We start from the raw sequence: 15,272 nt of genomic DNA, 5'->3' as shown, positions 1-15,272 counted from the left end.
GGGAACTTGCTTGGATCGCTTGCACTGTCGTGAGACTGTCAGTGGGCTTGAGCAGAGGGGAGAGGTAATCTGGCAAACTCACCCAGCTGGTTTACACTCTTGTACAATTCTTAATGGGCCTGGGCAGGGTTGCGTGGGGGCTGACTACCGTGTTTTCTTTAGTTAGTTCATTTGCTGATGAACATGCTCATTCTGTGACTTGGTTATTTTGAATGGTGCCTCAAATGGATAACCAGGTGTCTCTGTCGTATACAGACTTAGGTTCCTTTGGATACAGTCCCAGGAATGGTCCAGCTGTGTCCTATGGTGGGTCTGGTCTTACTGCTTATCTTCATACTGATTTCCACAGTGTCTGTACTCATTTACACTCTGACCAACAGTGTATAACAACAGTATCCCATCCTCAAAGTATATGTTGTTTGCTTGGTGACTGAGTTGTATCACCAAGAACTTCAGAGTGTTTATTTGCATTTCTTCAATGGTTAAAGCTGTCTCATTTCCCCCCCCTCATATATTTGACTACTTATGCTTAATTTTTGAAAACCATCTGTCTAATTCATTTGTCTTAGTTTCAGATCCTAGAGTGACACTTTCCACACATTTCATGTTGACTTTTGTAGCGAGTGAGATTTAAGGGTCTGGTTTCATTCTTCTCTGTGTGTGTCCATCCCCAACTGTTAAAGAAGTTCCCAAAAGGAGAGGTGGAGATTCAGTGCGGCCCCCATCACACTTCCAATGACACTCTCCAGAGAAATGGAGCAAATGTCATAAAGATGTACCAAGGACCTAAGTCACAGAAGCAAACCTAAGCAGCAGGAGTAGGGCTGACACAGGGCATCACAGTGCCTGACTTCAAATAACACTGTAACAAAAACAACATGGTACTGATACAAAAACCTAACCAACCAACCAACCAACCAAACATACAAGCAAACAAAAAAACAAAAAACCACAGAGGCCAGAGGAATAGCGGAATCTCAAACCCATCTACAGCCATCTGGGGATATTTTTAACTGTCCACTACTCTGGCTTTATTTAGAATATTGTGTCTAGTGTACACAAAGTCTGTCTGTACCTTGTGAGTTCCTAAATGTGTCTGAGAGCATCAGAGGGATGCCTGTGGCCACGTCTTCCTTCAGGTATCAGTAGACAGCAGTGCTTTGAGTTTTAGGCAGCGCTCCATCCACCTGCCAACAGTTAGTAGTTAGTAACGAGGAGATGAGGTTCACCTGTGCTGTATCAAAGTTATTAACTGCCAAAAAGAGGCCATGGCCAGGGAAGTACATGAAACAAATGGCTGTAGGGGTACCTTCCCCCAAATGTGACAGCGACAACACAACCCCTACATCTAAGACCAAGGCAGTATCACAGAAGTGGAGATGGAAATGTTTTAAGAGCCTGAGGTCTGGGACTAACATCGAATAACAGTTTCTTCAGGACAGGACAGAGATGTTTCTCCCATGAACTTTCCCAGTATAGCTGTCTGCACAAAGCCTGCAAACCGACTGCCACCCCAGCATAGGCACACCGACTGCCACCCCAGCATAGGTGCAGGAAAGCCTTACAAGATCCAGCCTAGGTGAAGAACTGCTGACAGTCAGTGGCTGTGGAGGAAGGAGAAACACTTTGGATTTTCCTTCAGGGATGTGACTCCAAACCTAAGGAGTCAGCTCCAAAGGCATGGAAGTAAATGTAATGCCAACTGGACTCAGTAGGACGTGCTTTGTGTGTGTCTGTCTCTGTGTGTTCATATGTGTGTATGCATGTGTGTGTCTGTGTGTGTTTGTATGTGTGCGCATGTGTGTATGTCTCTCCCTCTCCCCTCCCCTCACCCTCTCTCCCTCTCTCCCTCTCTCCCTCTCCCCCTCTCCCCCTCTTTCCCTCCCTCCCTTTCCCCTCCCTCCCTCTCCCCCTCCCTCCCTCTCCCCCTCCCTCCCTCTCCCCCTCTCTCCCTCTCCCCCTCTCTCCCTCTCCCCCTCCCTCCCTCTCTCCCTCTCCCCCTCCCTCCCTCTCTCCCTCTCCCCCTCCCTCCCTCTCTCTCTCCCCCCTCTCTCTCCCTCTCTCCCTCCCTCTCCCTCTCCCCCTCTCTCTCCCTCCCTTTCTCCCTCTCCCTCTCCCTCTCCCTCCTTCCCTCTCCCTCTCTCTCTCCCTCCCTCTCCCTCCTTCCCTCTCCCTCTCCCTCTCCCTCTCCCTCTCCCTCTCTCTGTTTATGCATGTGTGAGTTTATGCATGTGTGCATGTCTGTCTCTGTGTGTCTGTCTTTTGGTGTGTGTGTGTCTATCTGTCAATAGAGGTTATGAATGAAAGGGGGGGTGGGTTGGGGAATTCAAGAAGAGCTGGTTGGGGAGAGGGATGTAGAAAGACCTACATCAACATAGGGTGGTGCAGATACGGTGACCATACATGTGAAGTACACAAACAAAAGAAGACGAGATACATTGGACACAAAAGAGGTACACAAACGGCTCCATGACCATGCTGTTTACGTTTAGAGACACCCGATGGGAGTGCCGTTACCCTAAAGCAATCAAGATTAGAAGATGCTCCAGGATTCCCCGCTGTGACAGGTAACTCCATGCACTCAGCCAGCAGCTGAGGGAGGGGTGTGATGGATGTGTCTGTTCTTAACATACTCATGTGACTTACAAGAGCTGCATTCTAAGATCACCAGGGCTACAGTCAGCCTACGTACTAAGCATTTTTTTCTTTGAGATGAGCAAATTGTTGCACAAATTGTGGATAAAAGCACTTTGATTTCTGCTCTGTAGCTCTTCTTTAAGACCAACAGGCTCTCAAACTAGAGGCTTCTGCTTAGCTGATAGCTATTATATTTGTGCACACATACTTTATAATCGAAGCTAGTGACAGATCATGTCTCTGTGAGCTTGGCTAGACTCCTGATGGATAGTACTATAGATCTTGGAATGAAGGGCTCCAAGAAGACAAATTGGGCAGCCTAGAGGCACAAGATCGTCATGATTTGAGATAACCTGGGTTCTATTCCTGGAGCGGCTGGTGTGAGCTTGCAGAAGTCAGATGGTGTCAGTGTTTCATGTGAATCCTAGAAGCACCTACCATAGTTTGTGTAAGGAATGAACAAGCTGGTAAAGGCAAATCCTTTAGAACAGAGGCCTTATATGCCTAGCTAGGTAAGTCTGAGACTCTATGTCAGGCTATCCTCACTGACATATGCTGTTATATCCTTGTTATTTACTTATGTACACACATGTGCATGCCATGCATGTATGAAGGATGGAGGATGGCTTTCTGGTGTCAGTTCTCTCCTTATATCATATAGAACCCACAGATTGAACTCAGGTCATCAGGCATGGTGACAAGCACCATTACCCGGTCTTCCATGTTGTGTGTTCCTTACAACTTCCTGTAATTCCTAAGCTGCCTTCTTAGACGTGCTATCAATTGATCTGGTTTAAGGTGCTGAGAAGGTTTGGATGAAATAAACACTTGAAAGAGGGCAGGGTTTGGTGGGAGGTTGCATGAGGTCTTAGTGGCTTACTGATTCAGTATGAGCTAGCTAGTGTGGTCGTGGTCAGGGTCAGCCATGTTGCAGAATCAGATGCAGATAGCTAGTTGGGGGAGTCTATGGTTTACATTTGTGCTTCTGACAAATTGTTGCATCCTCTGGCAAGGAGAGGCCAAACATGTCTACTTGAGCATATATATATTTTTTAGTTATCATTCATATTTTATTTTTGTTTATACTTGAGCATTTTCTTTTAGTTACTGTTAATATTTCATTTTTGTCTCAGATATATCTACTCCATCTGAAGAAGATGTGTCAGAAAATGCAAATGGTTCTGCTTTTAAAATGGCCTTTGAAAACTTCACTAGAGACCTGAAAAGAAAATTTGAGGTACCAGTCTACTGAAACAGGAAATGTGGAACGAGCCAGACAGACACTGCATGATGTCACCTATTTATGTGAGATCTATGATAGCTGAAGTAGAAGGCAGAGCATAGGGGTGGTTACCGGAGACCAGGGAGAGGCGGGAGTGGACAGGTACTGGTCACAAGGCACAAATGGACTGAGTAATCTTTCTAGTTGCCATATTTCTGATTTGTCAACTGTATCTCTCAACAGAGTTGGGCAGAAAGCAACAGAAAGAGAACTCGGCTCATTCTGACTTTGCTACCACATGCCTTTCATTGTAATAGTACAATACTCTTCATGTATGACAATCTCCTGAGTATGAGGCAGGGGCATTCATCTTGGCTCTGGTCACTGACTTTATTGCCATTCTGATAGCAATATTGAATGTGTAAGACTGCTCCCTGTCCGTTCTCTCCAGTGGGACCAAATGTTCTTGGCTCGGACATGCTGGTGGCATTCTCAGAAGGCCATGGTTTGACCACAGTGCCAGGCAGATGGACAAGGAAGAAGGGAACCTTCTACAGGAGAGCAGACTCTAAGACTCAACAGGAGGGGATGTGGAGGGTATCCTGTTTAATAACAGCAGATCTTGGACACCTTGTGTGTGCCAGTCATCTCGGTCTTATCTCTAGGCTGCACATCACAGCAGTTTCAGTTTTTTTGGACTTTGCCTCATTATTGGAAAGTCCCTTATTCTGTATCAGTACATTCAAGAAAAATATCACGTCCAGCCCACATCTCTCTAACTCAGTAGACCTCCAGAGTATAGCTTTCAGCAATCAGCCAATGTATAATGGACCGGTAGTACCTGATACATTGTATCATTAGCACGAGTATAGGTTTCCTTGGTTTCTCGTGTTCTTTATAGTACTAACGCAGAGATAATGCCTGACGTGTACATAGGATGATGCCTCTCTGGTCTCTCAGCAGGAATGCTTCCTGTGAGCAGTGCTGTGTGCAGGTCGTGTCTTTCGAATACAGTAAACACTCAACTTAGTATCCTGCTTACCCCAAATGCCCTCATTTTTGTTTCCTTGTCAATAGCTGAAGCTCAAGCAGAAAGGGATTCCACTCTCTTCAGAAAAAGCAAAAGAAGTGCCAGCTTGCCTAATAAGACTTTGGAACCAGATACACATGTGCAGGTAACTACTTAGCAAAACCATGGGGGTGAAGCAACGTCTGGGGCCATTGCCTTGAGGTTAAGGAGATGCTGTGTGGAGATGTGAAGCTTCCTGTATCTCTGAAGCTTTATGGAGTCCTGGTTCTCCATCTACGAGATGAGATCTGGAACTCAGTTCTCTCCTCCAGCCTCTTCACGAGCTACCTGTGAACGATGCTAAAAGATGCTCATTGAAAATGAGAACACATTTGCAAAGATGGGGCAAGCCTGTGGAGCTGTGAAAACAGATGAGGTGCAGTGTGGTCTATCCAACCAGCTGTCATCCAGCCGTGGGAAGACATTTGTTTTTAGTTAAAATATAGTTACATTACATCACTGCTCCCCCTTTTCTAGCCTTGAGCCCCTTCCTAATACTATCCCTGCAAGTCCTACCATGTTACCCCTCTCTCAAGTGGCTAGTCTCTTTCTCTTGGATTATTGTTACACACACACACACACACACACACATACACACACATATGAACACACATGCATGCTTTGTCGTGTGCTTGATCACAACAGTACATGTGGTAAACGTGGATGAACCTTGAAAACATTATTCTAAGAGTTAAAAGCCAGGCTCGTACAGGGTAAACACTACATGATTCCACGTAAATGAGATACCTGCTGGAGTGAGTAGAAATTTGTGGCAGAAAGCATCAGAGGCTTTGGGGGGGGTCAATTGTTAATTGTTTAATGGGCACAGAATTTCTGTTTCTCATGATGGGAAATCTTTGCAGGCGCGTAACAGCAAGGCGGCAGAGCACCACAAATATGCCCGCTGCTTTCTCTCTTAAACATGGTTAGAAAGCAAATTTTATGTTATACTGTGTGTGATAAGAAGATATGGTATGTCACAGGAAGTACCAGGTGCCTACATTTCAGAGACTGAAGAAGAAATCGGAAGTGAGTGATAGGTTTCTGTGTAGTTGGAATTAGTTCAAAACAACTGCGGTGGAAGCATTTTGTTTTGTTTTTGTTTGTTTGTTTTCGAGACAGGGTATAGCCCTGGCTGTCCTGGAACTCACTCTGTAGACCAGGCTGGCCTCGAACTCAGAAATCTGCCTGCCTCTGCCTCCCAAGTGCTGGGATTAAAGGTGTGTGCCACCACTGCCCAGCCTGGAAGCGCTTTTCGAATGAGATTTTGGAAACAAAGATTCTAGTGCCGTGGGGAAGAAGACTGTAGCCATTGCTCCACACTGGAGAGAATGGCTTGAAGTGGAGGTGGGGTTGGGGGGATATTTGTTTAGCTAAAGTAGAAAGGTTCTTGGATTAGAATGCATTGCTTGAGTAAAAAGTTATAATTTTTTTAAAAAGTTCTTGTATATATGCCATGGCCAGACAAAGTCACAGAGGGCTCTGGGTTTGACAAATTCCTATTGTATTTGAAGGACTTTACCCTCAGCCAAGAACCCACTCAGCTAAAACACACTGAACAGTAACGCAAGGCGCTTGCTCTATGCTCAGTGTGAGACATCAGTGAGAGCAGCCAGCTGTGAGGTAGCAGTTTGATTATAAGCAGATACCCGAAGTAGCCAAGCATGGTAGCCCGTGTCTGTAATTCCAGCACTGTCAGAGGCTGAGGCAGGAGAGTTGCCATGATTGGGGACCAGTCTAGGACACATAATGAATTTTAGATCAGACTGACATTGTAGACCAAGACCCTGTTGCAATAAAACTAGGTACCCATGTATGTGTGCACACACATGTTTCAACTCATGGTTTTGGGAGATTTAGTCTGTGATTAATTGGCCCTGTTGCTCTGAGCTCTGTGGTAGAGGAAGGTGTCATGGCCAGAACAGGTAGTAGAGAAAACTGTTCAACAGACAGGAAATCAAAATAAAAGAGTCCCAGATCTCATAGACCCTTCTAGCACACGCTCACTGATGATCTAAGACATCTCAGTGGGCCCCGCTCCCGTCACTTTCCAATACTACTACCCCGGAACAAAGATTTTAACATTCTACACTCAAAGAAGCAGAAAGCCACAGTTGCTCTTGTTTATACAGAACATTGAACCTAAAGGAAAAGAGAGGCAGTATGTGGACAGATAAGCCATTTATATGACACAGAATGACGCCAGATACAGTATGGTGACTGTCGGAAAATCTGAAACTAAAACACAGAGGTAGGAAAAGGGTATGTGAACCTACCTGACCACAACTCTCACGGCACAAGGCCAGACAGAGGGGTGAGAGCAGAGGCAGAAGGGAGGGAGGGCACCCAGTGTCCTTTCTTGGAGCCATCTGTCTGTCCTGTGTTGTAAAGGTATTGATGACCTAGTGGCTGGCTCTGAGCTGCTGCCAGGGGCTAGGTGAGAGGTCACTGAGTTTCTGGTACCGAGGATCATGGAACATGAAAAAGTGGGAAGAGAAGGAAGGTATCAACATGTTCATAAGGCAAGCTTGCTTCTCTTGGGGACCATTCTGTCACAACACAATCGGTCCCACTGAAGTTGGCTGCTTTCCTGTTTGGCAGACTGGACAAGCTGGACAGATTCCACAGCTCCGTCCTTCAGGAGCTGAGCAGCTTGGAGAAGGATCTTCAGACACTGAAATGCCTCGAGAAGGATGCTCTGGCAAGTTCACTGTCTCTGCTGTCTCTGGGACCAAAGAACCAACCTTTTCTAGTCAAAAGAAGCATGGAGTGTTTAGTCAGAACCTCTGTTTCATTTCAGGAGTTTTGGGAGAGACAGTCGGCCGACTTGCAATCATTCTGTGATCGCCAAGTGTGGAGGTACTATAAAACTGTTCTTTCAAAAGGAGTCTTTTGTTGTTGTTTTGCTGTCTGTTTGAGACAGGTTTCTATATGGAGCCCTGGTTATCCTGGAACTCACTACGTATTCCAAGCCAGCCTCAAAAAACACAAAAATCTGCCACTCCCACCTCCCATGTGCTGGGGATTCGAAGTGTGTTGCCACCATTCTGGCTTGTGATGACGTTTCAAAAATGTAAAATTTTTATTTCTTATTTGTGAATGTATGATAAGGGGGTATGTTTGTGTGCTATCACACAGTTAGGGCTAATTTTGTGAGGACAGCTCTCCCACCTTGAAATGGGTTCCAGAGATCAAACTCAGGTTGTCAGGGTTACAGAGCAAGCATCCGTTTCTGCTGGACCATCTTATGCCCTGTTATGATATTTTCATGGAAGTCACCTTCTCTTGTCTGCCTCTCATTCCTGATGATCCCCTCCCTCTTGGTAACTAATCTCCCTTCATCTTTCATGCCCTCTGACACGAATGAGGGTGAGGAGGTTGTTCACAGAAGCACAGAGACCGACCTGGTCAGTGGCTCCTGGTTGTCTCTCTCCTTGTAAAAAATAAAAAGTAAAAAATAAAAAAAATTAAAAAAATAAAAAAATAAAAAAGGAACCTACAAAGTAGCCAAAGATGGCTACAAAACACTTGTTACGTTTCTCTCCCTTTGATTCAGCTCCTTGGTGAATTTAGAAAGTCTCTCTTCCAGTGTACTTCCTTAAGCTGTAAAAATACATAAATCTGCTTTTCCTCCAGGCCACTTAGTTACCAACAGCAACAGCTCTGAGACTAATTATTATTAAATACCTATGCCACAAGCTTTGGCTCATCCCTGACTAGTTCATAACTTTTTTAATCCATTCAGACTATTCCATGTCTTCCAGATGGTTAGTTACCTCTTCTTCAGTTTCATGCATCCAAGTCTGGGGCGAATCTCCTCTTTATTCTATCCTGAGTTCAACCATCTGCTAGTTTACATCCCTCTCTCTTGAGTTCCTGGGCATTTCTTTGTTTTATTCTCTCACTATTTCCCAGAATCCTCTTTCTTCCTGCCAGTGTCCCACCTCCTATTTCCTGCCTCAGCTCATTGGCCATTGGCTTTTTTATTGACAGGTGATGCTGCTAAGAGATTTTGCTTTTATTCTCTTTCTGTGGCATAAGAAAATTGACTCTTACCCCTTACCCCACCCGGGTTGCAAATGGCAGATGAGGATACTGCCTTTAGCTCACACTGAGTGATGACTGGGCTCCCTGTTGTAGGCTGAGTATTCAGTGTTCATTAGTATCTCTGTTAGAGGTTAGTTAGCTCAATCAAGATCATACAGGTATCCAGTGGCTGCCCCTCTGTCAGGTATCCATCTCAATGATAGCATTAGCTCTCTTCTAGGACACCCTTAAACGAGATTATTTCTACCTCTAGCCTACAGCTTCAAAGAATTAAAGATTCCAGGCTTCAAGTAGTGCTTGTGAAAGGCCCCACATATATAGGTTAGTGGTATTGATAGAGACAATTCGTAAATCAGATTTGAGTGGAAAAATACATGAAGCTTTAATGTTGCTAACCTGGGTTGCCAGAAACCCTTCTTGGGTGTTATCATGAAACAATCTACAGAAAAATTCTGTGAGATATAAGTAGGGTGCATGTTCTTGTTTTTAGCATGCCTAATATGAACATAGTAAGTGATGGACCAATGTCTTCCAGGTTTGACTCAACTCATCCTTAAGAAGGAAAGCCAAAGCTTTGCCTTATGACCACACCCTCAGGTAGGTAGAGAAATTGACATTGTTCAGTCCTTGAGAACTGAGGTGGGAAGATGTAAGCACTGAATGGCCCGGATGCTTTATGTCACCTTCCTGCTGTGAGCATCCTCTAACCCCATGATTAGGCCCAGGTTCGGTCATTCAGTTTTTAGAATTGAGTGCTTGCATTAAACATGGAGATACAGTGGCTGATCTGCATGCAGACGTATTCCTACTGTATCAAAGAAGAAGTTCTAAGCTTACTGAGCCTGAAAACCTGAGTTCAATACCTGGAATCCACATGGTGGAAGGGAGAGAATTCTAAAAACTGTTCTCTCATCTAATTATGCACACACAGTCTCACACACACATACACACATATATACATACACCCACACACATACATACACATACACGCATACACACATGCGTACACACATATACAATCATGAAATTTAAGACAATAACTACATGGGATGAGACAGGACTAGAGAGATGGCTCCAAGGTTAAGAGCTCTTCTATAGGACTTGGGTTCAATTCCCAGCACCCACAAAGAGGCTCACAACTCATCTATTCCTCCAACTTCAGAATCCAATTTCTTCTTCTGGAGTCCTTGGGCACTGCATACATATGGTGTGCAGACATACATTCAAACAAAACACCCATACATAAAAATATGTAATTAAGGGGCCATCTACAAAATAACTTCATGTTTGGATAAGCACATTAAATTTGGTAAGTTACAGCATATGGAGCATATTCATTTATAGCTTAGCTTGCTTAAGCATGTTGATTGGTTTCCAGTCTCTCTGTTTTCTGTCGCTTAACATAGAACTGAAGGGGTGCGCTTAAGACTGTGATCCCCCAATACATCAGAGTCACGGACATCACTCTCAAAAAGAATGATGGTCCTGTTGGCTGTGAGTTCCAAGGGCCCAAGATGTGTAGTGGTTGCAGCTTGACTCATGCTATTCTCTATTTTCTCTTCCAACAGGTACAACAGCCTGAGGGGGAAGATGGAGAAGGAGTCTGGAGTCCCTTGGCCCAAGAGCTGTCCTTCAGAGCTATGCCCAGCAGCAAACAGCCCTTAGCAGCTGCTGAGTTAGGGTGGGATAGGGCAGGAAAAGGCAGGTTCACAGCTTGTTCTGTTCTATCCAACTGTTCAAGGAAACTAACCTCCCTATTCAAACTTTGTCCAGTAATAGAAAAATCCAAGATGTTCAGCAATTCCAAGTGGCTTACTTTTCATACAGTTTTTAAAGTAAGCTTTATTTTATTTGGAGAATGCTTTCAAGTTTTGTAGAAACTAGAAAATTGAGCGCTGTCATAGAGATTATTTCATAAACCCCCTTAAAGGAAAAGTAATCTGAAAACAGAATAGATGAAAACCACTGAGCATGAAATTATAAGGGGGGAGGCTACTGTTGCTCTTCAGATAATTTCATTTCTCCAGCCCTCTACCCTAAAGCACATGCTCATCTGAGGAGAAATATTCCTCCTAAGATCACTACTAAGTTTGTCTACAGAGGCCTACATGTACACACTCGGGCATTTGAATTCATTTTAGAGAAATGAAACAAAGCCCATCTTATTTAAGTGCACTTACAAAGTCGGACAGCGTGTGGTTAGATCAGTAGAGCCTGTGCATTGAGCAGTATGTTCTCGTTATAACACAGTGAGCTATGTTATAGCTAGCATGTTAGTTTGTAGTTTTTCCCTAATACAAACATACGTAACCTTAATTGAATTCTTGAGTTTTTTAAAATAACATTTAACAAAATATGTTTTAGTGCATTGCCATAAAGGTTTAGCTTAAAAGAGTACACACACAATTAAAAATAAAATCTTTCAGAGGATGAGTTAATGAGGTTGATTGATCTCACTTCAATTAGACACACCCAGTTCAAGGCTCATCCCTCCTGATGGGACAGTATTTTGTGGGTTTCATTGCTGGTCCTGATGGACACCTAAGGAATACATGTGACTTCCTGTAACTAGGAACTGCACATTTGAGCACTCTTCTCTAGAAAAGCCTTGAGTTTAGCTTATATAGAAGGAGCTAGAATATGTAGTAAGATGTGACTGTAGATACTAAGGACTTATCTAAGGAGGACACAAGAGCATTCAGATGACCCTGCATGTGCTTCACACTGTCAGGAGTAACTGACTCTGGCAGAGTCATAAGGGAAGGGTGGTCATTTTTACTGGGTAATCAGGAATGGCTATTATAAAGGAGAGGTACTATTTGAAATAGATCTTTTTGGATAAGTACGGTTTTCTTAGGATGCAGAAGAGTTAAATGTGGCTATAGGAACCACAGCAGAAAAAAAAAAAACAAAACAAAACCCTAAGTAAAACCTTTATTTGCTCAAGGCCATAAACCTACAGAATACTCTAGGGAAGGAAGTGGGTCCACACTAAATTTCCTTCACTTGAATGACGGGGAGGACTGATTCTGTAGGTGAGAACATCTGGTAGCGAGTGAATAAGTTAACTCAGTGACTTCGGAAGTCAAAAATGTATGCAGTGGAATCCAGTAGATTAGGAGAGGCTATTGCCGGGATGAAGGCTTTGAGCTTCCTGAGTATGTTAGCTATGTTTGCATTGCTGTGAGCAAAGTCCATGACAGAAACAGGAAGGTTGACTTCAGCTATTGTTTTATGGGATTCAGTCCAGCCTGGTGGGAAGAGCATGGTGGCGTTCAGTGGCCAGATCTGCCCTTCTTACTGCATGCAAGAGAGTAATAAACATCTAGGCCATGAGATGGGCTCAGTCCTGCAAAGCCCCAGGTCTAGTTGCTTACTTCTGTCAGAAAACTTCCATCTCCTAAGGGTACCACAATTCCCTGAAACAGTGTTTCTCAACCTTTCCAAAGCTGTGACCCTTTAAACACATTTTTTCATATTGTAGTGACCTCAACTGTAAAATTATCTCATTACTACTTTATAATTGTGATTTTGCTAATTTATGAGTCACAATGTAAACACCTGTGTTTTCCAATGGTCTTAGGCCATCCCTGTGAAAGGGCTCAGTTCCCATGGGATCACGATCCACAGGTTGAGAAACACTACCCTAAAATAGTGCCACCAGACCAGAAGACAGGTGTTCAAAACACGAGTCTGAGGGAACATTAGAGACTTAAACCCGTGAGAGGAATTGAGATACACAAGAGTGATTTTGGTAGGTGAGAGAATTAAAGAGCTGATTTAGAGGCTGCAGAGATGAAAGGTGAAAAATTGAGCCTGATCACTGAGGGGACATGTCTTTGAAAAAGCCCACCCAGTCTTCTCTGAGCTTGGTTGAAGGTGCAGTGTTGATGTTGCTCTGCCGGCAAGGGAATGCCGTTCTGATGAGACCGAGTTAAACACTTACACAAACAGGAAAAACAGCTCGTCAATCGCAGCATCTGCCCTTAGTGCTCCTGCAGCAGCTTTTCTAAGTATTAGCTCTGTCCTAGCGACTCTGCTCACTGCCAGGCATGTAGCATGATACCTCCTGGCTTTTGAGCATCTAAATGTAAGTCCAGTATTCCAGCATGGAGGACCCTATCCTCTCTGGGACCTCCCACTCCCAGCTCCTGCACTGTCCCCTTTCCGTGTCTAAGAATGAAGACAGTCGTTCCTTTTTTTTTTATTGGATATTTTATTTACAATACAGATGTCATCCTCTTTCCCCATTTCCCCTCCCTAGAACCCCCATCCCATCCCCCTCCTCCTTTATGGTTTTATACCATTTTGATTACATGCATGTATTAAGGTCAGTTCTAGGTTGAGGGTCTAGCAATATAATAGATGCAAATAGTCAGGGAACAAACAATACAATAAACACAAATAGGCAAAGAAAAAGCAAGGCATTAAACCCAATTATGTGAACACTCACATGATCACCATTTCTAAGGATTTATCAGGATGACCAAAGTATCTGAGCCTACTGCCTTGTCCTAGCCCAAGGTCATTGTCATGTCTGAAGCCTACTTTCTGTTCTAGCCTAAAATTTAGATTCCTGTCTGAAATTACTTCTTTGTTCTAGCCTAATGTTTAGGTTCCTGCCTGAGATTCCTTCTTTGTTCTAGCCTAATGTCAGATTCCTGGCTGAAGCCTACTTCCTTGTCCTTGGCCAATGTCAGATTCCTGCCAAGCAGCCCATTTCCTTGCCCTTGGTCCATGTCAGATTCTTGCCAAGCAGCCCCAAAGGTTCTCTGCCTTTCTCCCTTTTTTATTTCATTAACAAGACTGAGCCTGTCTTAGTTTGCTCTAACAAGAATGCCTTCCTTACCCATCATGGAATATGCATTATCAAAAGCAATGCATTTCTGTCTTAGGTTGGTGAGGCTCTGTGCAGAATATTACCTGTCCTTGGCTTGACAGCCTGTTAATAACTGTCTGGGGCTCCATTTTCAGATTCAAGCCATGTACTTGGCTGCCAACATGTTGATGTTGAAGAAAAGCTTTAACACAATGTACAGGAATAAAAGTATTCCCAGGACAAAAAGGGCTAGCATGATCAAGCTATATGTGCCATTCTTGAAGCTTGACCAAAATAGAAATACTGACCTCTGGCCATGGGTAATTTCATCTACAGTATCTACTGCATCAACACTCAGCAGAACAGCATTCTTGAAATTCACAAGCTCCCTATGTATCATTAAAACATCCTGAGAGGTGTTAGAATTATGACAAATACAACTGCATGTGTCATTAAACTTCTTCCTAATTATAATGACTACCACTGTAAATTGTAGAACTAACATGAATCCAATGGTATTTGGCATGACACTCAAGATGGTTCCTTACCCTTAAATTCTGAACCTCCTTTCAGTAATTTGAATAGGACAAAAAGCATCAATCCATTCTTCCAAATGCCTATCTAAATCCTCTGGTATATTCAACACATTAGTAACATTTTTTTGCTAAATGATTAACAAAAGTAGCTGCCTTAACTTCTTGTGTCATAGCAATTGCAGAAGCAGTGGTGCTAGCAATTAATGTAATTAAAGCTGTTATAATACCAGCAATAATCAAGCCCACTACCCTCTTGCTTCTGCTTAAAGCCTGACTTATTCTTCCAGTACTTGCAAGCTATTTTTAGAATAACATGGTTCTCTGTGATATTCAGAGCACGAAAACAAGCTGGTTGATAGATCTCCATAACTGACATGCCAGATTTCAAAACACAATTAGAAGGTATTCAATCAATGCAACTTAAATATTGTAGAAGAAACAAAAGTATTTTTAACTTGACAATTAAAAGAGCCTTAACACATGTGCTAACACCTGTTTGAAATCCAGATCCTGCCCCAACTTTATCTCTTGCTAATATAACATCATAGAGAACTGCAGCTAATTTCCATATATGTCTCTGAAAATGCCCAGAACCAGACTTCCAAATTAAGATTGTTATTTCCAATATTGGATTGATTCCTAGACCAGTCCATGATTGAGTCTGAATAACTGGTCACATATAATAATACAAGGGGCATTATACTGTCTCTTTTTGATTCTCTGTTCCACAAGGTCTAAGGACATGAGGCAAGGCAGCTTGTCCCATCAGGGGTATAGATAGGCAATGGTGGGTTGGGAACTTATGTCCAATACAGCTTCCAAGTCACCATTGTCAGGGCACTCAGCAAGCTCACAGGTCAGCATCCTTTTTTGTCCTGACATCAGCATGCCTCACCCATCACTCTGGCGGCCACAGTGCTCCTTCAGCATCCTGCAGGAAAA

The 15,272-nt window shown here is 43.5% G+C and overlaps 1 protein-coding gene across 1 annotated transcript in view; it reads left to right on the top strand.

The window, feature by feature from the left end:
• The window catches only part of Sycp2l (synaptonemal complex protein 2 like), a 53,589-nt gene extending 42,949 nt beyond the window's left edge, over positions 1-10,640 (top strand). Inside the window, exons 25-29 of the mRNA XM_028763100.1 lie at positions 2,493-2,567; positions 3,771-3,874; positions 4,937-5,034; positions 7,530-7,787; positions 10,544-10,640. Coding sequence (XP_028618933.1) covers positions 2,493-2,567; positions 3,771-3,874; positions 4,937-5,034; positions 7,530-7,787; positions 10,544-10,640 — 632 coding nt within the window. The remainder of the gene's footprint in view (positions 1-2,492; positions 2,568-3,770; positions 3,875-4,936; positions 5,035-7,529; positions 7,788-10,543) is intronic.
• The last annotated feature ends 4,632 nt before the right edge of the window (positions 10,641-15,272 follow it).

Source organism: Grammomys surdaster, unplaced genomic scaffold, assembly GCF_004785775.1.
Source record: "Grammomys surdaster isolate TR1022 unplaced genomic scaffold, NIH_TR_1.0 137, whole genome shotgun sequence".
Classification (NCBI taxonomy): Eukaryota; Metazoa; Chordata; class Mammalia; order Rodentia; family Muridae; genus Grammomys; species Grammomys surdaster.
Note: the sequence above shows the minus strand (reverse complement) of the source record. Positions and strands in the feature narration are given on the sequence as shown.